Source organism: Brachyistius frenatus, unplaced genomic scaffold, assembly GCF_029030835.1.
Source record: "Brachyistius frenatus isolate BFR_SWC_R1_liver_20210118 unplaced genomic scaffold, ASM2903083v1 Contig_163, whole genome shotgun sequence".
Classification (NCBI taxonomy): Eukaryota; Metazoa; Chordata; class Actinopteri; family Embiotocidae; genus Brachyistius; species Brachyistius frenatus.
Window position 1 is genome coordinate 547501 of NW_027210762.1, and position 22500 is coordinate 570000.

The 22500-nt window shown below is 46.0% G+C and overlaps 1 protein-coding gene across 1 annotated transcript in view; it reads right to left on the reverse strand.

Moving 5' to 3' along the window:
* gmds (GDP-mannose 4,6-dehydratase) overlaps positions 1-22500 on the reverse strand; it is a 146133-nt gene that overhangs the window by 83294 nt on the left and 40339 nt on the right. The window contains exons 5-7 of the mRNA XM_069716826.1: positions 15758-15950; positions 14403-14507; positions 4238-4365 (exon numbers count right to left, since the gene is read on the reverse strand). Coding sequence (XP_069572927.1) covers positions 4238-4365; positions 14403-14507; positions 15758-15950 — 426 coding nt within the window. The remainder of the gene's footprint in view (positions 1-4237; positions 4366-14402; positions 14508-15757; positions 15951-22500) is intronic.

Consider the following 22500-nt stretch of genomic DNA (forward strand, 5'->3'; position numbering starts at 1 on the left):
CCGGAAACATTTGAAAATGCACCGCAGACAACGGTAATTTCTTGAAGTCGATAAATAACATATCTTTTGCCTGTTTCATTTGATATTAATAGATATCGTGGATGTCGATTAATCAATCAGTGAAATGACAGAATAATAATCGGCAACAGTTTTCATAATAAAGCAACAATCGGAGCAATTTTTAAGCAAAATCTCAAAAAATTACAGAATATTTTCTCATTTACTTTTTTTTTTTTTTTACTTCTTTTCTACTTTATATTCTGAATATATATTTGTGTTTTTGGACTGATGGTTTGACAAAATCTGACAGAATCTAGGAAACTGGAAAAAGCTTCTTTTTTTTTTTTTTAAACAACATAACCAGCAAATGGGCTCGATGATTAATGAATTAATCAGGAAGGTAATCAGGGATGATGAAGTGACACTGCCAACGAATAACACGGCTAAAGTGAAAGCTTCTCAAATAAATGGAAACTGTATTAATTCGTAAAATACGCCAGATTTATTTAAAATAGTAAAAAAAAAAAAAAAAATCACGATCATCAATTAAACTTCTGTCTCATCTCCACAACCAAACATCCAGATATATGATGACGAGGCTGTTTTATACGCCGAGTCGCTCAACAAAAACAAGTTGAACAATGTGGCTTTAAATGTTGAGTTACTGTACGACCCCCCCCCCAAAAAAAAAAAAATGTGATGAATGACCCTGCGCTCTCATCAATCATCTGTGATTGGCCTTGATCTGAGCTGTGATTGGTTAATTAGCCTCATCTGTAACCATTACGGCACAGCGAGGCAGCTGCGGCTGAATTTTTTTTTTTTTTTTTTTTTAAAACGAAAAAAAAAAGAGGATAAGAAAAATAAACGAGGTGAAAAATGACACCTCGGAGCGCCGTCCTGTCACATCGCTGCCTCGACACAATGCCAGGAATCAGACAGACACACACACACACACACACACACACACACACACACACACACACACACACACACACACACACACACACACACACACACACACACACACACACACACACGACGACGACTGCTGCAACGCAACACCTTCTACTGAGCAGAGTTTCACTGGTAATTATATTTTGAATGTAAATACGTGAACAGGACAAGAGGGAGGGGGAGGAGGGTGTGTGTGTGTGTGTGTGTGTGTGGTGGGGGTGGAGGGTGGTCGGGACGAGTGTGTGTCAGCGGGTCAGCCACATCTCATCTGGCAACGGTTTCTGGTCCACTACAGCAGCAAAACGCCAGCTCCAGTAAAAAATTAAAAGAACAAAAAAAAAAAAAAAAAAAGGGGGGGGGGGATCGGGGAGGTGGGGTTGGGGGAGGGGGTAATCAGAGCTGGTGATGAGACGTCAGAGGGGAAATATCTGGTAACTGTAATTTTTGGTGGAGCGCTGCTGGTTTGGTGACGGCAGCCTTTTTCAGCAGCAACAAAACAACCAGATAATAAAAACAAATCAAATTAAAAAAAAAAAAAAAAAAGGTTTAAAGAGGCAGGAAGGAAACATGGAGGATGGAGAGAGACGGGGCCAAGCCGACTTCTCTCCCCTCCCCTCCACCTACCATCCCATCTCTCTTTTCCGAACAGGAAACGGCTCTCTGCAGCCAGAAAGGGGAAGAAGATGTAAAAGCTCCAACCAGCTGTAGCTCCCCGAGCCAAGGTGGAGGGGGCTCAGGAGAGGAAGATGGCCACCCGCTATGCGTCCTTATCTGCTCAGATAAGACTCTTTAAGACAGTGATTGCTGCGTGTTTATACATTTTTGGCACGATCGGAGGCAGAAAATTCTGTTCAAATCCCAAAAGAAACCACAGTGAAAGAAAAAAAAGTCTCAAGCTTTAAACTCCTGTGAAGGAAAATGAGGATCAAGAGGATTTAAATCACGTTATATATACCGCTACAGCATCCATTTCATAATTACATCATAACAATAAAAACTTAAATTTAAAAAGAGGGGAGTGGGGGTGGAGGGGGGGAGGAGGGGTGCTCCCCTGAAAGGAGAACCTGTGTCTGACGGACACCCGACACCGAGACGATGCCCAGCCGGCCGCGACGCCTTCAGACGTCGTTAGAGCAGACGCACAGCACGCCCCTCCTGCCACCCGCAATCTATCCGCGGCCAATTACCAGCAATTTCCCCGTCTCTGGGTGGGGGTGGAGGGGTGGAGGGGGGTGGAGGGGTGGAAGCAGTTGTCGAGCCCCAAAGCAGAAGCACACATGGTTCTGTTTACAAGTTGCCAGTTGTTTGGCTTCGCCATGGCAACGCAGCGCTGGAGAGCATGGCTGGACGGATGAGAGAGATGGAGGCGGGGAGGGGGGGGGGGGTTTCAGCAGCAACCAGAGATGATTCACTTATGCATAATGTACAAAACGTCCCACAAACACACGTCTGTCCCCTCCCTTCCTCCCCCGCTCACCCCCCCTTCTTCCCCTCCTCCTCCTCCTCCTCCTCCTCCCCCAAGCTTCTGTTTGGCTTTCCCGAAATCCGGCCTTTTCCGAAACAGGAGACGGTGGGCAAGCGAGGAGGTGCCCGATTCACCAGAACTGGAATGTCGGTGGCTCCCACAGGAAACCTGGAGCGTCTCAAGCCGGGGTGCCCTCGACGCACGCACACCACCGATTACACAACCGGTGAAGATGAAGAAAAACTTCATCATCATTTTACTTGCACAAGAATAAGAACCCGTCGTTTTTTCTATATATATATATAGTCGATAGAAACGGGTCGAACCATAGTGGTGGGGGGGGGGGGGGGGTTAGTTCTGTCAACTTGCATTTTAAATTTAGCCTCAAAATTTCTCCGCATGAAAGTTTAACACCATGCTGTATAGTTACGACTAAAATATATATATATATAAAATATATATATGCAATTAATAATATACTGCAATTAAGTTCTCCTTTGAATATCTCAGGGCCTCATTAGGATTCTTCTTCTTTTTCTTTTTTTTTTCCATTGACTTCACTTTTTGCACTCCGGAGGGGGCGATTAATTAAAAAGCCTTTAATCAGTCGTGGCTGTTCAATCATAGTAATCGTAAATCTCTTAATAGTTCAACATACATTCAAGGCTTTTTTTTTCTTTTTAATTAATCTCCTTCTTGAGGGCCTCAGATTTCTTAAAATTGTAAACTTTCCCACTTCGGTGTCACGTGAGAGAAAAATGATTCAGAGCCGTTGACGTTGGAAAAACGACTGAATGTCGCATCTTCCCGTAATCGACCCGCCGCCTTTCCTCTGACGCAGCGACGCCACACTGAGACTCTTCAGTCGAAAAACCTCAAAGTTCTCCACGGTAACCTCCTCACCCCCCTCCTCCTCCTTCCCCTCCTCCTTCCTCACCGTCACCGCCACCTCCTAATAACAACACAGTCCGCCGCCTGGGGTCTTTCTGTCAGACATGGCAACCCGTTGAGTCTTTCATCTCCACACACACACACACACACACACACACACACACACACACACACACACACACACACACACACACACACACACACACACACACACACACACACACACACACACACACACGTGTCCCGATCTTAACCTATCACACACTTCGACAGGAATGTGTTACACACACACACATGAACTTTTGAGAAACGCCGAGCGCCGTCTGAAGGCGACCCCGCCGTTCGTTTCATCTCCCGCTTCGCCGCCGCCGCCGGCCGCGTTAATGTGAACGCAAACACGCCGTCTCTGTCGTCGATCGCCCCTTTTCTAATATCTCTCTCTCTCTTTTTTTTGTTTTACTGCTGTGGGCGTTTGGAGGAACGGCGACGGAGGCCTGACGGGGATCTGGGACATGGGTGAACTGTGGGAAACCAGAGTGCAGTCTGTGGCCTCGCAGCATGCGGCCCTCTCTCTCCCCCCATCCCCCACCCCCCCCAACCCCTCTCTCTCTCCTCCCGCCGCCCCGCTCGCTTCTCTATCTCCGTTTCTCTTTTGGCAGGGAATCACAGGAGGCTCCATGCAGATCTCAAACTGCGGCCTCAAATGATCTGGGAAATAAAACACGGCCTGCTATAATGCTACGTTCACATCTGAACCCCGTTCGACTCTGAAGCATGTGTGTGTGTGTGTGTGTCGGTGTGTGTGTGTGTGTGTGTGTGTGTGTGTGTGTGTGTGTGTGTGTGTGTGTGTGTGTGTGTGTGTGTGTGTGTGTGTGTGTGTGTGTGTGTGTGTGTGTGTGTGTGTGTGTGTGTGTGTGGTTTTACCTCCACGTAGTCTTTGGCGTGGCCCCAGTCCCGTTTGGAGTCCAGGTTGCCCAGGCTGAAGCTCTCCAGTTGGCCCAGGTGGATCTTCGCCACGGAGCGGCTGATCTTACGCGTAACAAAGTTTGAACCTGAAACACAGAAGTTGAAAAAAATTAATGTAAAAAAAAAAAAAAAAAAAAAAAAAAAAAAGGCTTCGTTGGCATCTTCTGAATTCAATTAGAAAAGGAGGTTTCAGTTCAGTCCAACACACACACAGAGACAGACACACACACACAGAGACAGACACACACACACACACACACAGAGAGACAGACACACACACAGAGACAGACACACACACACACAGAGACAGACACACACACACAGAGACAGACACACACACACACACACACACAGACAGACACACACACACACAGAGACAGACACACACACACAGAGACAGACACACACACACAGAGACAGACACACACACACAGAGACAGACACACACACACACAGAGAGACACACACAGAGAGACAGACAGACACACACACACACACACACACACACACACACACACACACACACACACACACACACAGACACACACACACACACACACACACACACACACACACACTCACACACACACACACACACACACACACACACACACACACACACACACACAGAGACCGAGACCGACACACACACACACACACACACATCCTTCCAAAACCTCCGATGCAGTTCCAAACTCTTCAAAGCCAAAGACAAAAAAAAAAGAGTGAAATAAAAAGCAACCCTGAGTCACGTGGCTTCGTAACCACCTCACACGACGGACACTTCTCGGCCATTTTCCGCTTTGAATTTTTATTTTTCGGTGTCAAATCTGAACCGGATGCCAACGCAAATCTCAGAGCACCAAAAAAAAAACCAGTAACGGGGGAGATTTCCACTGAAAATAATACGACAACCGAACGGGACCACCGTGGTTCTTTGCTGGAGAAGAGTCGCCCCCCCCCCCCCCCTTCCCTTCCTCCTCTTCCTCCCTCCTCTGCGGCTCTTCATCCGAAGGATATTATCTGCGGAAAAACAAATGAGCTCCTAATGACTGTTTCTGAGAGGTTTTTGAGGTGCTTTGTTGGCGGGACACCGCGGCCCGGGTGTCGTGTTCTCCGCTCGCACTGTGGGGGGAAAGAAGAAGAAAAAAAAAGAGATGGCGGTCCAGACCTCCAGACCTCCAAGCCGCGCACACACACACACACACACACACACACACACACACACACACACACACACACACACACACACACACACACACACACACACAGATGGAAATCACTACTAAATATTAGGGGGTATCAAAGTCTAATGACGCCGCCCGTCCTGGTTGAAACGGCTCATTAGAAGCTTTGAGGAGTTCAACTGCGTCTCTTCGGCCCAACGTTCAAAATGTCCGACGTGAAAATGTCAAAGCAGAAGCTTGAAGCCGGCATCAAAGTGTCGGTTGCTATTTTTAGCCGGAGCAGCATCTCTACTGTACATAAATCTCACAACCTCGCGTGAACCTCTTTGAGAACTCTTTTTAAGGAGCTCCTGTTTTTTTTGTTGTTTTTTTTCTTTCTTGTTTTTTGAACTCGTAATGCTTACGATGAATGTTCCCTTTGAGCTCCCCGTCCCGTAATAACCTCCAGGCTCTGTCTCCACACTGCATCCCTGTCGTCCCCCCCCCACTCCACCCCCTTTTCCTCCCTGACATGGAGCAGAGCCCTCCGCTCAGACGCAAGGAAAATCCCATGAACCCAATCATGCGAATGCACCAAAAATTTGTAGTAATTATTTCATAAGAGAGTTGGGTGGAGGGGGGGGGGGGGGGGCGACAGCTCGGGGCGGGCTGAGCAGAAACAGACCGGCGGGGAAGGTTAGACACGCTTCTTTAGCAAAATACAGCGTGTTTGTGTGTCGGCTTTGGGCGAGGTCACGTGACACGTTATTATTGCCGCCTTTTTCTTTTTTTCCTTTTTCGTAAATAGCGCGTGTCCACGAAAGCGTAGGTAAAGCGCGGATTGGAAAACCCCCCTCCGATGTCAGACCCGTCCCGTCTTTGCAGGATCACGTCGGCGGGCCCCGTTTCTCTCAAACCTGGCAGGTCACCTGTTCTGGCAGGAAACTTCGGGCTCCCGGCCGGCTGCCAGTCAAACGTCAACCGATAAATTACTCACCTGCCCTGTCCATCAGCTTTTTTTTTCTCTCCAATCAACCGTATGAGTCAGACAGGTTCTTATCTCGTCACGGGCTGTGGGACACGACAGCTGTGCTGCCCACACATTTACAGAGAAAAGAGATCTCCCATTTGCATTGAGCGACATGTGCAACCCAGTATTTCTGGGATTTTATTTAAAGCTTTTAAGGCATATTTTCTCTTTTAAATTCCCCTCCCTCACACTTACACACCTTCCATCGTCCTTTCACTACATACTTTTATTGCCCTTACTTATTCTATCAAGTTTTATCCTTCGCTCCTGTTTAACTATCACTGATCTCATTCTTGGCGGTTTTTTCAGTTTCTAGCTCTTATCTCTCTTTTTTTATTGTCTCTATCGTCTTGTGTACATCGGTCTTGAAGTCTTTTTCTAACTCGTTTTTGAATTGTTCTGGTCTACAACGGTTTGTCTTTGTTATTGGCCTGTCAATCATCTGTGAAGCACCTCGAATGGCACCAAAACGTACGTAAATAAAGTTTGATTGATTGACTTCCACTCATTTGCAACTGAAATGTTCCCTTGTCTTTTGCCCGCCATTGTTTTCTCTGTTTTATATCTTTGGAAATGATATCGAGGAATATATGATTTGGCAATTCCCACTATTCATATTTGTTTAATTACATAAACAGATGAGGATAAAATCAAAAGATTACACGATAGTAAAATGTTCATTGGCTGCAGCCCTTTTTTTTGTGTGTGGCGTGAGTCGGGACCCGGCGGGGGCGAAGGTGACGTAACGAGAGCGCAGATCGGCAACTGCAGTAAATCCTGAAGGAGGGAGTTCGATTTGATCCAACGTCCAAAGGAAACTAAAGTTTGCAGGTTAAACGCAGGTTGTGAAAACTCTGCGGGGCCGAGTCGGCTCTTAAAGAGGTGGCGGAGGTGTACGGTGTTCGGCACAGTGCCCCCCCAATCAGTCGTAAAGCACCCCCTCCCCTCCTTCCCCCCTCTCCGAGCACACCTGTAGTCCCCCTTGTAAAGCTCACACCTCTGTTTGGAGTGGCTGTGCTCCCTGCCTCCTCTAATTGGTGCGGCGTGGACCCTAATGGACCGGGCCCGGCCTGGGCCCGTGGACAAAGCCGGCTCTGTTACTGGCCCGGGTGTTAATGTGTTTCCTTTACTGGCAGCGGCAGTGTAGGACAGCCAGGAGGAGGGGGAGGGTGAGGGTGAGGCTGAGGGTGAGGGGGGGAGCGGAGGCAGCGGTGGCCGTTTAACCTTACCCGCGGACCCGGCGGAAAGTCTAATAAAACCACGGGCCGTGAAAACTGAGCAGACAGCAAAAGCCGAGCCAGAAACTGACACTCTCTCTCTCTCTCTCTCTCGCTCATTCTCACTTCACCATTTCGTTTCTTTTTTTTTTTGTTTCCATCATCCCTTTTCTTTTTTTTTCTTTTTCTGGCCAGAGAAGCAACAGGAAAAACGTAACACACACACACACACAGGCGCGCACACACACACACACACACACACACACACACACACACACACACACACACACACACACACACACACAGGCTTCGTTGGCACAGCTGGGATCAAGCATGGGGAGGGAGGAGGAGGATGAAGATGAAGAGAAATGTGTGGAGATGTCTCCCATCCACAGCCGGGCCATGTGGCCCCCAGACGGGACGGGGACAGGAGCTGTCAGCTGGTTGGGGGGGTGGGGGCAAGGGGGGGATAAGGGGAGTTATTGGCTGGACCGGTCCGGGTTACTCAACAGATTTCTGTTGTTAGAACCACACTGCTAAAGAAAGGTGACTTATGAAGTCTCACACTGCGTGACGGCCCAAACCCTTCACACACCCAGACCTCAAGACGTCTGACTCACACACTCATTTATACGCCTGTCTGCGACTTGTTATTTATGAGCGTTTTTTTTGTGTTTTTTTTTTTTTTTTTCTGATTGGAGATTCAACCGCAGTGTGATTTATTCAAAATCTCTCTCTCTCTCTCGTCCCGTAACATTTATTTTGAGGACGTAACGTGCGGTCGGAGGCTTCGGCCCGAAAACGGCACATTAAGCTCTGGAAAAACTGAGGAGAGTCGAGAGTCTTTGAACGACGCCAAACATTTATCAAGTAGATCTTTAATGTTGCATTTGCACACACAAAAAAAATATATAAAAAAAAATAAAAAGAAGGTAAAACATCTTACTTCCTTCCTATAAGCCAAGTTTCCTCTTCCAGCTTTAAAGGACCTGCTTTATGTATTTCATCGCCGTGTAAAATCTGTTTCTAAGTTCTCCCCTTTCTTAATAAAAAAAAAGGTGAACTCGCGTGGCGCGGTGACCCAGACTGCTTTAACGAACCGCGTCCTAAAAATAGGATTGTTTATTTTTCTTGAAAATCTCAGACAAAAAAACAACAAAGTATTTTCTGGATTTTCTGTCTCGAGCTTGTTTGAACCGGAGACCGAAACGTAACTTTTGACTTTGCTACCCGAGGTTGTCATAGAAACAGTTTTTTTTTTTCTTTTTTAAACACACCTGTTTTGGAGTTCAACCAGAACTGCAAATCCCATAATCCCACTCCGTCTTTGAGAAATGGCCTCGGGGAGTGAAAGGCTTTGCGGTAGATTTAAGGTGAAAAATGCATCTCTGAATTTTCATCTCCACTCCCACAAGTTTTTTTTTTTTTTTTTTTTTAAGGATTCAGGTCAGTCCTCTCCGGCGCCTTGTTTACATCTCATCGTCTCCTCTCCGCACAAATAATACCCGACCTCGCAAAGGAGCACTGAGTGATTCTGCAGGAGGAATCTTCGCCGGGTCAAAATTCCTACCCAGACCGAGGACCTGTCAGTGTCTGCCATCGCAGCTATTTCACAATTTCGGGGGGAGGGGGGTGAGAGTGGGGGTGGGAGGAGGAGGAGGAGGGGGGGGGGAATACTTGCGTTACGTCCAAGATAGGTCACGCGCTCGGCTCCGCCAACACGGCGTCTGTTCACACCTGACGGGCCGCTTCCTTTCGCTCTGGACTGACTCAACCGACAGGGAGGGTGCAGAGAGAGAGCAAATCAAAATGTGATGCAAGGAAAGGTTTTTGGAAACGGAGCTGGAGAGGTTGCGAAGTCCAAAAACAAAAGAAGACCGGGAAAGCTTGGGTGGTGATGCAACAAAACAGATGGAGGGCGCAGAGGGTGCAAAAAAAGGTGTGGAACAAAAAAAAAAAAAAAAGAAAGAAAGCAAGGGGGAGTGGATGATGGATGTCGTTCCTGAGCGCTGCAGAGCCGAGCGCCGATGACACGCCACAGTATCCAAAACAAAAGATGTTGGCAGCATCCTGTAGTTGGATTAAATACAAATAAAAATTAAAATTAAAAAAAACTGTCGAGCGACACCTCGAGGATCGGTTGTCCTCCTGTGTGTGTGTGTGTGTGTGTGGGGGGGGGGGGTCTGGCAAAGGTGCAAACATGCCGCTGGAAGTCAGCGCTCGAGTTGACGAGATTTTCTCGGTTTCCATGGCGTTTCTGGGACAACAAACACTTTAAAAGGGCGTCAACGGGGATGAGTGACGGCAGAAACCTCACACAGACCACGTGACCCGCGTCTGAACCCCTTCACCTTTTTGAAAGGTGTGAAGGGAGGAGACGGAGGTTCAGGCTCCCGTCGGTAGTTCGGGCCGATGACGTCTCGGGCTGCTTCTCACTCTCGGGCCTCTTTCTCATCAACACCCGGCGGGAAGCTTAAAAGAGCGAGGAACAAAAAGATACGGCCTAATCCCCCCCCCCCCCACACACACACACACACACCTCTCCTAAATAACCCTCTTTCCGATAAACGGGAAAACATATCCTCTTACAAAATCTATCATGCGATCTGACCTTTTCGGGCTATTTCGTGCGCATTAAAGACGGGGGGGAGGGGGGGGGTAAGGATTGACTTTGGCGGTGCTTTTCTAACCGGTCTTCTCTCCTAACATAACAGTATATTATTCTATACTGCCAAGCGTGAGCCGCAGAGCTCTCGGGGAGGAGAGATGGATGGGACTTCCCCAAATAAACCAGCGGATCAGCCGACGACTGGAGCTGGTCAAGCGGCTTAAAAAAAAAAAGCCCCAAAAAAAACACGTTACCGCGGTGATTTAGCGCACAGCCTCAGACCAACACGCAGCTAATAACTGTAAATTAAACCAGGGGGATTTTTTGGGGGGTCTTTTATTGTCAAAATTAGATTTTTCTTTTTTTCTTTTCAGGGAGGAGTGATATTTGTTGAATATGATGAAGCAAATAAACACCTGAACTGGTTATTTGCACAGAGACCGGAGTACCGACGCCGTCGGGCTGGATTTTAGCACCCGGGGCTAACGCTAATCCCCCTCTTCAGAGTCAGTGCGAGGACTGTTTGTTATGGCTAACGACTGAGCTAACCAGGAAAAAAAAACAAAAGGAACCGGCCGGCAGATGCAGGGCTTCTGTTTGCTTTGCTTCACGCTGGATTTCCACGGGGTTATTTTGTATTTTTTTTATTTTCTATTATTTCTTTCTCGACTGTCGACGAGTTTTTTCTTTCGCCGCAGAACAATGGAGATATTTGTCTGTGGAAACACGGTCAGGTGTTTACAAGACGCGCAAGAGAAACCAGAAGCGCATTCCTGCCCGGGATGAAGTCATCCTGTGAAAAAGGACAGAAAATCCATCTCCAGAAGCTGTTGTTAAGGGAGGGGGGTGGGGTGGGGGGGTGAAGGGTGGGGTGGACATCCTATTTGTTTCCCGGAAACACACACACACCCATCCATCCTGGGACGCTGACATCACAGCTTTCCCCCCCCCCCCCCCCGTGTGGGAGGAGGGGGGACAAGTGGTGACATCAGTGCCAATGAAACTGACATCATGGGCCTCATTAGTGAGTAATTATTCTCACACACCACACAGGTTTGTTCGGGACACGAGGGAGCAGCACGGCAGGTAGCGAACGATCCTTAATTTCTCTCTCTGCCACAACAGGTAGGGAGAGTGTTGTAAAAATACCGAACGGAGATGGTTCAGGGTGCGGCCGAGAGCAGACGAGTGAGGAAGAGTTTCCACGGTGTCTTTAAGGGTGTTGTATTCGTGTGCCTTTATCGTAGGTCTCACTGTGGAGAATCTTCATCGTCGGGATCGGCCTTCCTCATCACAAACGCTTCACTCTCACAGCAGCTGTGATTTAATACATATTTGACCCGATAAACTTGTATCACGTCCCACTGGTTTTCATCCTGTTAAAAAGGAGTTTTACCTTCTAACTGTCTTTAAGTTGTTTCTTCCTGTTAAAGGAGAGGGTTTTTTTTCCCTCCCGGCTGCTCATGTGGGAATTTTGTAAATTGTTGGCTTCCTCTGTATAATTTTAAAGTTCTGTTTGTAAGGACTTTTCTATGGTAAGTGTCCTGAAATGACCTAGTTACGATTTGGCATTTTACAAATAAAACTGAACTGAACTAAATTGAATAAATTATGGTTTAACGTACCATTTTTTTTTTTGTTCATACTGATGGGTATTCATCCAAGTCAATCCAGAACATAAGTCGTAAAAGCTCAGCAATAATGTCATGTCAACACTACGTGTATAAAAACACTGAGCCAGTAGTCTATCTGTACAGTAACATACATCTGTACAGTAGTAATATATCTATGATTTACAGTACGACCTTACACTCCAACAATAAAACAAAACAAAATCAAATAAATCTGCCAGGAGGGTGTTTTGGAGCTGAAAGCACCACCTCCTTCCCTGAAAAGCCCTCCCGTGAGTGACGGAGCACACACCGCCAAACGCCCCCTCAGTGTGGCAGCGGCAGGGTCAACGGCGGGCCCCCCCACCCCCCCACCCCCGGGTAAATACCGGCCAATCCAGCGCCACACGGGGTTGTGCAAGGCGGCCGTGGGACATCTGGCCACATCACAGCGCAGCGTTCCTGCTTTATGAGCAACAACAGCCGTAACTCTGAGAATAGAAGTGGCGGGAGTAAACCCGATGGCCCGGCTGGAGACACGCTGACTACGGAGAAGTGAGGCGGGACGACGACGTGGAGTGAAACAAGAGCGAGGAAATTAAAAAAAAAAAAAAAAAAAAATAGGGGGGGGGGGGGTGGATTAGTGTGTGTGTGTGTGTGTGTGTGTGTGTGTGTGTGTGTGTGTGTGTGTGTGTGTGTGTGTGTGTGTGTGTGTGTTGCAAGAATGGGAAGATAGAAGCAGAGTCCGAGAGGGAAATGAGAAAGGAGCTGACATCATGTTATCAGGAGGGCAGCGAGCTTTGTCCTTATAAGGTCATTAACGAACAAAAAAAGGGACTCGCGCATCTCTGATTTTGAAGGTTGTATCGTCCGCCTGAACACCTCCAGGGCTGCAAATAAGGGTTTATTTTCACCATCGATCACCTGATTGAAGTCAATTAAACGGCATAAAATAATGGAAATGGTTCCCAGATCTCGGCGGCGGAGGTGATGAACTCGTCCTTGTCGGACCACCTGTTCGAAAATAATTCAACGTATAAAAAAACAAAACCTTCAATTTAAAAAGGCTAACGACCCAAAACGAAGTCTGTTGTACGTTAATTTTCCTCTCCGTCACTCCTCCCGTCATTCGGCCCCATTTCTCGTCCGCTATGTCGCAACACCAGTTTCCAGTTCGCCTCCGTGAGCTCAATGCTGCGCTCCAAAAACCTCGGCGGTGACCGCAGCATCTCCGCTGCTCCAGTTCCCACACCTATCTATCCGTGGCAACCCATTAGGGTTTTTTTTTTTGTTTTTTTTTAACTGGACGACCCCTGACCTTGGCCGGGGTCGCGGCCGGGTGCCTTCATTAGGGGATAAATCATAAACACCTGAGCGGGCGCGGTGCTCGGGGGGCTCGCCCGTCCATGTGGTATTCATTTGGGAGCCGCGGTGGCGTGTAAATCGGGTTAAACCAGCGCTCGCGACCCTCCGGGGCTCGGAGAGCTTAAAAAAAAAAAAGGTGACCACAACCCACTCACTGTGTCAGAGTGTGTGTGAGCGGTTATGAGAAACCCCTGGCTCCACCGGTGAATGAATATGACTTTATATAGAGCGTGTAATTGAATACTTTTACACAATCCAACAATGGTTTACCGTCTGACTGCCGTATTGTGGGGTTTGCTGAGGAAGTGATGTCAAGCTTTTTTTTTTTTTTTTCTTCTCACCTTGTAATTTTATCCTCACAATAAAGCTGATGAATGATGTGCTGTAATTATTCAAAAAAATAATAATTAAAGAGGCTAGCTGATAAAAAAAAAAAAACTAAAAAAAACATCAGTTTAAGTGAATTATTGACTTTGAATATTGTATTACAGGAATCTTAGATGTCTGTTCAGTTACACACACAAAAAAAATAACATTATGAACTTTAAACAAATTAAAGTTTACCTGACACCATTGTCTGGGTTTAAACTTCCTTTTGGTTTCATGCTATAATTGAATCTTTTATTAAGTAAAATGCTCCAGGTGATGTTGAGCTGTGATTTGATATCATAATAATATGTCCTTTTGTATTTCTTTCACAAAAGTTGTTTTGTTGGAGGTAAGTGCTGGTTGTAAAGTCAGCACATTTACAACACACCTGGTGATGATTGATGACTTCATAAAAAATTTACACCACTCTCATGGTGTTCTAATAAAGGTTTATCCCCCCCCCCAAAAAAAAAAAAAAAACAGCATAAGGAATAAAACGGTCAACTGAGGACAGACTTCTTCCTTAGTAACTTAACAAAAATTAAGCAACCGAGTTAAATAGGTGTTAAGTGACGGACAGAAATTATGTTTATTTTCAAAAAAAAACCGCACCTGGCCAGTGAATGAAGGACCTTCCCTAAAATCATTCATAAGGTCCCGGCAGCTCAAGACTTGTTCAGCGGTAGTGTCATCGTACACGTTATGGTGCTTGTACACTTTCGGGGGTGGGGGTTGTGGGGGGGGGGTGGTCCGCTCACCTCTCCTCGGGCTCTCGTGGTTGAAGAGGATCCCGTTGACGGAAAACATGTTGTAGGCCTCTCGGAAGTTCACCACGATCCAGTAGGCGTAGAGCTTCGCGGCACCTGAGAGGGAGAGAGGGAGAGAGGGAGAGAGGAAGAGGCGGAGGAGGAGGAGGAGGAGGAGGAGGAGGAGGAGGATATTAGTAGAAATTATACGTAAACTATAACTGAAAAGTGAAGAGATGTCACTTCAGAAACAGACACTCCTCAGCCTTTCTACACTAATTATTAACAAACACATAAATAAAATTTTAAAAAAAGATGCTCGTAATCGAAGCAGAGAGAGAAATCCTCGTAAAGCTGCAGACACACGACCGCGAAAGATCAAATAAAAAAAGAAGACAGATTCACGTTTGTAACGTGTCACGGCTGAACACAGCGTTACCACGCGTCGTATCTCAACGTCAGGAGCGTGAACTGAAAGACTCCTGCCGACGGACCAAAAGCAGGGTTGCACAAAAAAGACTCTCCGCTCTTTCTTCCCCCTCCTCATCATCATCATCATCATCATCCTCTTCCTCCCTTCCACCCGGTGACGAGGGGAATAACAAAGCAGATGAAGGGAGTTGCCCGCTGATTAAGGCCGTGAGGTCAGGGACATGTGCTTGGAGGTGAGAGAGGAGGGTGGGGGTCGTCGTCATGGCAACCCCGGGAGTCTAATTAATAGAGGAGCAGCCCTGGTCGGGACGGTATGCGCCTCCCATGCAGCCTCGGATTGAGTGCTGACAGATGGGGAAAGTGTCGGTGAAGGAGAGCATTTAGACAACAGGGAACACGAAACCCGATCGCTCGCACACGTGTTGCAGCCCTGAGTGCACGTATGTGTGTGCGTGTGCGTGTGCGTGTGTGTGTGTGTGTGTGTGTGTGTGTGTGTGTGTGTGTGTGTGTGTGTGTGTGTGTGTTGAAAGTGAGTGCTGAGTGCTGTGGATATAAAGGTGTCTTTGTTAAAGTGAGAGCCACTCCAGTCCTCAGTCAGACGTTTGGCCTCGGGGTGTGTGGAGAGCTCAAAACGCAGTCTGAAGCACCGAAGCACCCCCCCCCCCCACCCCACCTCTGTTCACTCTGACACACACACACACACACACGCACACACGTCTAGGAAAAGCTGCTGCAGAGGCATCGGGCAAATCGGTGTTTGTATGCCCTTACATGGCCAAGTGTCTTACAAACGGTGCAAGGTAGAAAAAGGTTAGGTAATCCTCGTGTGTGTTTCCATGTGGATGTACAGTGCATTACGTGTGTGTGTGTGTGTGTGTGTGTGTGCGTGTGCGTGCGTGTGTGCGCATATGAGTGTGTGTGTGTGTGTGTGTTACCGTAAGGTGAGCGGGGGTAGAAGGGAGTGGTTTCCTTCTGAGGGATCTCCTGGACTTTGCCGTACAGCTCGCTGGTGGAGGCCTGGTAGAATTTCACGCTGTTGGTCAGACCGCAGGTCTTGATGGCGTCCAGCAGACGCAGCGTGCCGACGCCGTCCACGTTGGCGGTGTACTCGGCCAGCTCGAAGGAGATCTGGGACAGGAGAGGGCAGAAGAGGTGGAGACGGAGTTAAGAGGATCTCAAAGGCAAACCCCTTCGATCTATTTATAAAAAATAAATAATAACAATAATCATAATTCTGTTTCGGATGCATATTTTTAAATGCGGACAGCACAAATAAAAGTGTATTAAAGTATCAAGTTTTAAATCAAGAACAGAATATACTACGTCTTCATCATTTATATGCTGTAATGATAAAAGATTCAGAAAGCAGCAAAATGTACAACCGACACCGAGGATGTGACTCTGACGTGATTTCAGACTTGAATTTGGCCCCAAAAACATTTAAAAAGTCTCAAAACGCTAAATAAACGCTACGTCAGCGTTTGGCGGCAAATAAATATCCCCAATTTACACCTTTGTCGGGCACTTTTCAGGTCGGCTGTATCCAAGTTCAGAGGTCAAGCTAACTGCCATTGTCATTCAGCCAGTCAGTCAGGGTTCAGGATTTCCTGTTGCTGCGACTCAAGTTGTAAAATTAATTCGAGGGAATTTGCCCTAAAAAAAAGTGAGTAACTCGACGAAGGTCAAAAGGTCAGTGCTCGAGTTAAAGCACATAAAACTAGATGAATTTATATCAGTGTATATGTTGGTCAATATAAAAACAAAACATAACGTGGAAAAAGATGTTTGTGGTCGTTTAGAAATTGTTCTATGAGTGGTTTGTTTTTATATATTTAGTTATCATCATTATTATTATTATTAAAGTACCGATGAGGTTATTTCAGTTCTTTGTCTTAAGTGTCAAAAGTTGTAGAAAAAAATGGAAAAATCCAGAGTCACTCGGTAAAAACCACATCTTCACGTTTCAAACAGTAAAACCACTTCCCTTAGAGGGAGGAGGAGGAGAAAGAGGAGATGGAGGAAGAGTAGGACGAGGTGGAGGAGGAAGAGGAGGAAGAGGAGGAAGAGGGAAGCAGAGAGCCGGGTTTGTTTCTGAAGCCCCATCACAGCCAATCAGAAAGCTCATAGCTCAAACTCAACACTCCAACTCCCAGAATCCCCGTTTCCACTAAATTAGAAATGGATGTGCACGCGCGCGCGTGTGTGTGTGTGTGTGTGTGTGTGTGTGTGTGTGTGTGTGTGTGTGTGTGTGTGTGACTGGTTAAAAAGCTTCGTGGTCGCCGCACCTGGAGCGGCCGGCGTGAGCCACGTCTGCGCGGAGGAAACGCTGCGGGCGCTTTAGTGCTTTCACACCGGCGCTGGGCACACGGGCCAGATAAAGATCCCTTATTCAAAGCCGGGACCCGAGAACACTGGGGCCTCTATCCCCCCCCCCCCCCCACCCCCGTCCATTCCCCCCCACCCCGCACACTGCACACACACAGTCATAGAACACACACACACACACACACACACAGTGAGCAGGTTTGATCAGGTTCAATTACGCTCCACAGCTCGGTGTAATTACCTGTGACGCTCCACTCACGCTTTTACTTCGCATTCTGGCATTTTCATTTACATCATTTACAAGAGAAAGTGAGCGGGGAGGGAGGTAGGGGAGGGTGGTGGGGTGAGGGGGGGGCACTTTATACTGTAACGTTACATAATGGCATTTCTTTTTTTTTTTTTTAACTGAAAACACAGGAAGTGGACCGAATAATGGCGACACCTGTACGTAAAGAGGCCCGATCCAAAAAACACAGCTCGTGTTTTGACAGCTGATGATGTCACAGACTGTTTCTGTAAAGCCGACGTCACTTTTATGATTTCTTTTTGTAGAAATCTTGAGGGGGGGGGGGAAGAGGGGAGGGCTGCAGTCAGGTACACTTTTGAAAAGGTCGCCAGGCCGACGTAGAAAGTTTATGTTTTAGGATACTCATGGTCAGAAAGTTCTTCAAAAATTGAGCAAATTTTAAACTGTTTTTAAAAGATACAACAACAACAAAAAAACTTTTATATTTGGCTTCTTCGGTTGGATGACGAACCGTTTCGTATATTCCTCGTGTTCCTCGCCGTGATACAGAGAGCTGCATTCATTGCGAAAAAGGCCCACATTTTTAAAATGGAAGGTTTGAACGCAGCTTAAATGGATGACAAATGTGAATGCGTCACGCCGGTTGGTGGCGGCGGCGGTTCAGGTCGGGAAGTGGAGCAGCCAGAGTTAAACAGACAATACCTGCCTTCATGTTCACGGAGGGGGAAAAGTCACACACACACACACACACACACACACACACACACACACACACACACACACACACACACACACACACACACACACACACACACACACACACACACACACACACACACACACACCCCGGGTTCTTTCAAGTCCACCTCCAGCTCTTCCTCTTTTACTGCAGGGCTCCTCCCCTCCCATCCGACCTCTTCATCCTCAGTTCTTAGACATTCAACTTCAGATAAGAAATAATTTTTTTTTTAAATAAATAAAAAATTTAAAATAAAAACTCCCAGGAGAAACCTCGAAGAGCAGCCGAGGAGGGTTCCCTCTCGCGGGACGGACAGATAAGGAGTCGCAATGACCAGACAAGAGGCTTGAACCGTGCGAGACAGCGAGACGGCGAGCCACGCGACCTTCTCCCCCCCCCCCCCCGCCCCCCGTCGCCATAGAAACCAGGACAGAATACACACAACACACAAGATAAAAAAAATAAAAAATGAAGCACACCAAATGAAACAAACACGATCTTGCTCACTCTGCCTGAACCCTCAAAACGTATTTTATGCTGCTACATTCCTCTCTGTCCTGCTTTCCACACACACACACACACACACACACACACACACACACACACACACACACACACACACACACACACACACACACACACACACACACACACACACAGGCTATCAAAACCAGCTGAGCGGTGCAGGGTCCAGGACGCCTTGACAACTTAAATCAAACAAATTGCCTTAATGCCTCCATTCCCTGTCATTATGTAAGGCAAGGCACTGAGCGCTGACGGTTTAAAGGCCAGACGTTTGTGTACATCTCTGTGTGTGTGTGTGTGAGTGTGTGAGTGTGTGTGTGTGTGTGTGTGTGTGTGTGTGTGTGTGTGTGTGTCTGGAGGGGGGGGGGGGGGGACTGGCTGCTGGGCCTTTCAGTCGACCGGGCAGATATTGTTCTGTTCTGGGAAGTCGGCCAGGCTCTGTCAGCATTGGGGGTCCATATATATATATACATATGTATATGCATATATATATATATGCATATATATATATATGTATATAACATCAACTCAAATGTCACTGCTTGTTCTGACGTACTGAAGTAATAAATTAATAAAATCATACTAATCCGCTACCAGTCCTCAACATAAATGTAGTTAATCGTGGGATCTGAGTTTAATTCTTACGGTTAAAACTTGATTGTTGTCAGTTTAAGTTACATATTCGTGTGTTGAAGTGTAATTTTTTTTTAAATAAAATGTGTAAAAATTGTACTAAAATGCAGCTATTTGATTATTTTCTACAAAATGTCAATATTCAAAAAAAAAATTAAAAAAAGACACGTAAACGTTTTCCTGATAAATTAAATTCTTAATTATACATATCATTCTTATCTTGCATTAACTAAGAGAGTTAAACGATTGCTAATTATTTTTACTGTGTCAAATCAATCGCCATTTTCGTGGCACGTGACATCACTTCCTTTGTCTTCGACGAGGCGTCACCCTTGTTGATGTCACCTCGGAGGTAAAAAAAAACAAAAAAAAAGTCATCATTCCTGACGTGAGCAAACGCGACGGGAGGAATCGAGTCGAAGCAAAGCTTCACTTTTCTTTCTCAATACTGAAACTCGGGCGAAGAATTCCTGCCGACCGCAAACACCCAAATAAAGAAATCAGTGAGATGCCCTGGAGGTGGAGGAGAAGAAAAACAGAGACAGAGTCGAGAGAGAAAGTGTGTGTGTGTGTGTGTGTGTGTGTGTGTGTGTGTGTGTGTGTGTGTGTGTGTGTGTGTGTGTGTGTGTGTGTGTGTGTGTGTGTGTGTGTGTGTGTGTGTGTGTGTGTGTGTGTAGCAAAAACACACAGTCAATTACACCTTTACTCATCACATTACAGGCCGACTGAAATTAGAGCAGTCGTGTGTTAACAGGGCAAAGACAAACAGGGCTGGATGCCTGCTCCCCCCTCCTCCTCCCCTCCTCCCCCCAGGAGGTTTAAGATCCAACTTTTACCGTTAAAAAAAACACGTAGAATAATGGTTCAGCTTTAACGTGTATTTACTTTTAATGTGACTGTGCTTCAGGATGGCGTATAGTGTCTGTTAAAGATGTAAAACAAAAGAAGAGTTGAAGGAGTTGATTCTTTGAAAGCGTCTTCAGGGAGAAATCTGCGAGATTATTTTTTTTAGTCGTTTACGCATATTTGTTGAATTACAAGGTAACGCAAGGTTTTTAACGTCATCGTGTGTTGGTTAACTTGATTAAAGGTGTTGTTGTTGTTGTTGTTTTTTTGCACGTTAGCAATTTTTTTGTTTTTTCGCAAAATTAGCCGTTTCTTTTAACGTTATCGTCTGTTTGGTTAACGTGAGTTTAGCTGGGTTTTGTTTTTTTGTTTTGTTTTGAGCAAAAGTAACTGTTTGCACTCTTAGCTGTGTGTTAGCATTGTTAGTTGGTTGGATGTTTTTCCCCCCCCAAAAAAAAAATTCACCAAAAATAAAAACTATTCCATTGACATGATTGTTCAAAGTTCACGCTCCTCGTTCCTGTAAGCTGTTGTTGTGTTTGAGGAGACATGTTTTCCTGAGTTTCCCCGAGCAACTGTTGCTGTATGTGTTGCCCACACTAACAGCCGTATATCTCCATCATCATCATCATCATCATCATCATCATCATCATCGTGTGTTGCCGTGTTGTGATGAAACTCAAATCTCTCCGCCTGCGCATAAACACACCTGTTAGGAAAACAAAAGTGCCGCTTGTTGTTTTTTTCCCCCTTTTCTCCGAGATACAGACGCACAGACGTGGATGAGCGGCGTCGCATCATCCGACAGGAACGCGTCTGCTCGCTCTCCTCGATTTTAAAGTTTTCGTCGCCGAGTGTTTCTTTAAAAAAAAAAAAAAAAATCACAACAACAGCGACGAAAACACCGGCACGCAAAATAAACAACAACGGAAAAAAAAAAAAAAAAACTACAGGTGTTGAATACTTCCAAAACATTAGAAGCACGGCAGTAATGCTCGGATAGGAGACACACACACACACACACACACACACACACACACACACACACACACACACACACACACACACACACACACACACACACACACACACACCTCATACCAGGAATACTGTTGCAACCCACATTCCTCGTCAACAGGTGACATCTGAAGGCTTTCAGACTAAATATAGACGCAGTGACAAGTGGAAACAAAACACCTAAAAACAAATCTAATGACACCTGCAGGAAACCCAAAACAGTTTATCAATGGAGCCTCTGTTCGCCGCGAATACTTTCACTTGTTTAACAAGAGGTGTTTTAATTAATCGGTGGATTAAGGAAGGATGTCGATTTAAAAAAAAAAAAAAGGATACGACTTCAAATTCTTAAATTGGCTTTTCTGTGGTTTCGGTGAAGAAGGAGACTGGAAAAAAAAAATCCAGTTTAAAACTCTCGACGTGGCACTTTAGACTTTAGAGGTTGAATTTCATATAAACCATATTCATAGCATCACTTCGTACTACAAGCGATGTTGTCCACCTCTGTTGGCTGATGAATAAAGCTGAAGCTGCTTCACAGGTTAACAGCAAAGTGCAGGAACTCATTTGCAGACAGTAACAGGCTAAATTTAGTTCATCCAGTAAAACAACAAGTGAAATAAATCTGCGGAAAAAAAAATGGTGGAAAGTCACTGGAAAAATTCCAGCAGTGAACTTTCTCCAAAAGTCTCCACGTGTCTCTGAATGCAGTGAAAAAAAAATGAAGAGCACATTTCTCAATCAGTGAGAACTCGTTTCATTCAGTTTTTCTTTTTCACTGTTTATAATAAGAAATGTTTTCTCAGGTTGAAAACGAGAACATCCTGCGAGACGACAGATCTCGTTCCAGCGAAGCTTAACTTTCACAGTTAGTCTGAAAAGGAAAAAGAAGAAAAATGTCGCTGAAATCGTTTAAGTTTCTTAGCAACGTCTTTTCAAAGAAAAAAAAAATTAATAGCACTGGAATAATTTCAAAACTAGATTTCCTGCCTCATTTACTCAGGTGTTTCTCTTATTGTGTTAAAAGTCCCGACGCAGGATGACAGAGGTACGAGTGTTGAAACGTTGATCTGCCTCCGGAGATCTTTTAGAGGACGAGGATTAAAAAGATAAACCGAGAGCGCCTTCCGACATAAAAGGGTGAATGTTAATTTTTCAAAAAAAATCGGGGGGGATGTGTACATGGCATGACATGCATCCAACCCACTAATCCCACCCCCCTCCCTAACCCCCCTCCCACTGATGTTCACTCATCATTAACAATTGTCTCTCAAATCTGCATTTTTTTTTTTTTCCCCCCCGTTTAATTACAGGCGTCTTCTTGTGCTCGGTCGAAGCCGCTGCAG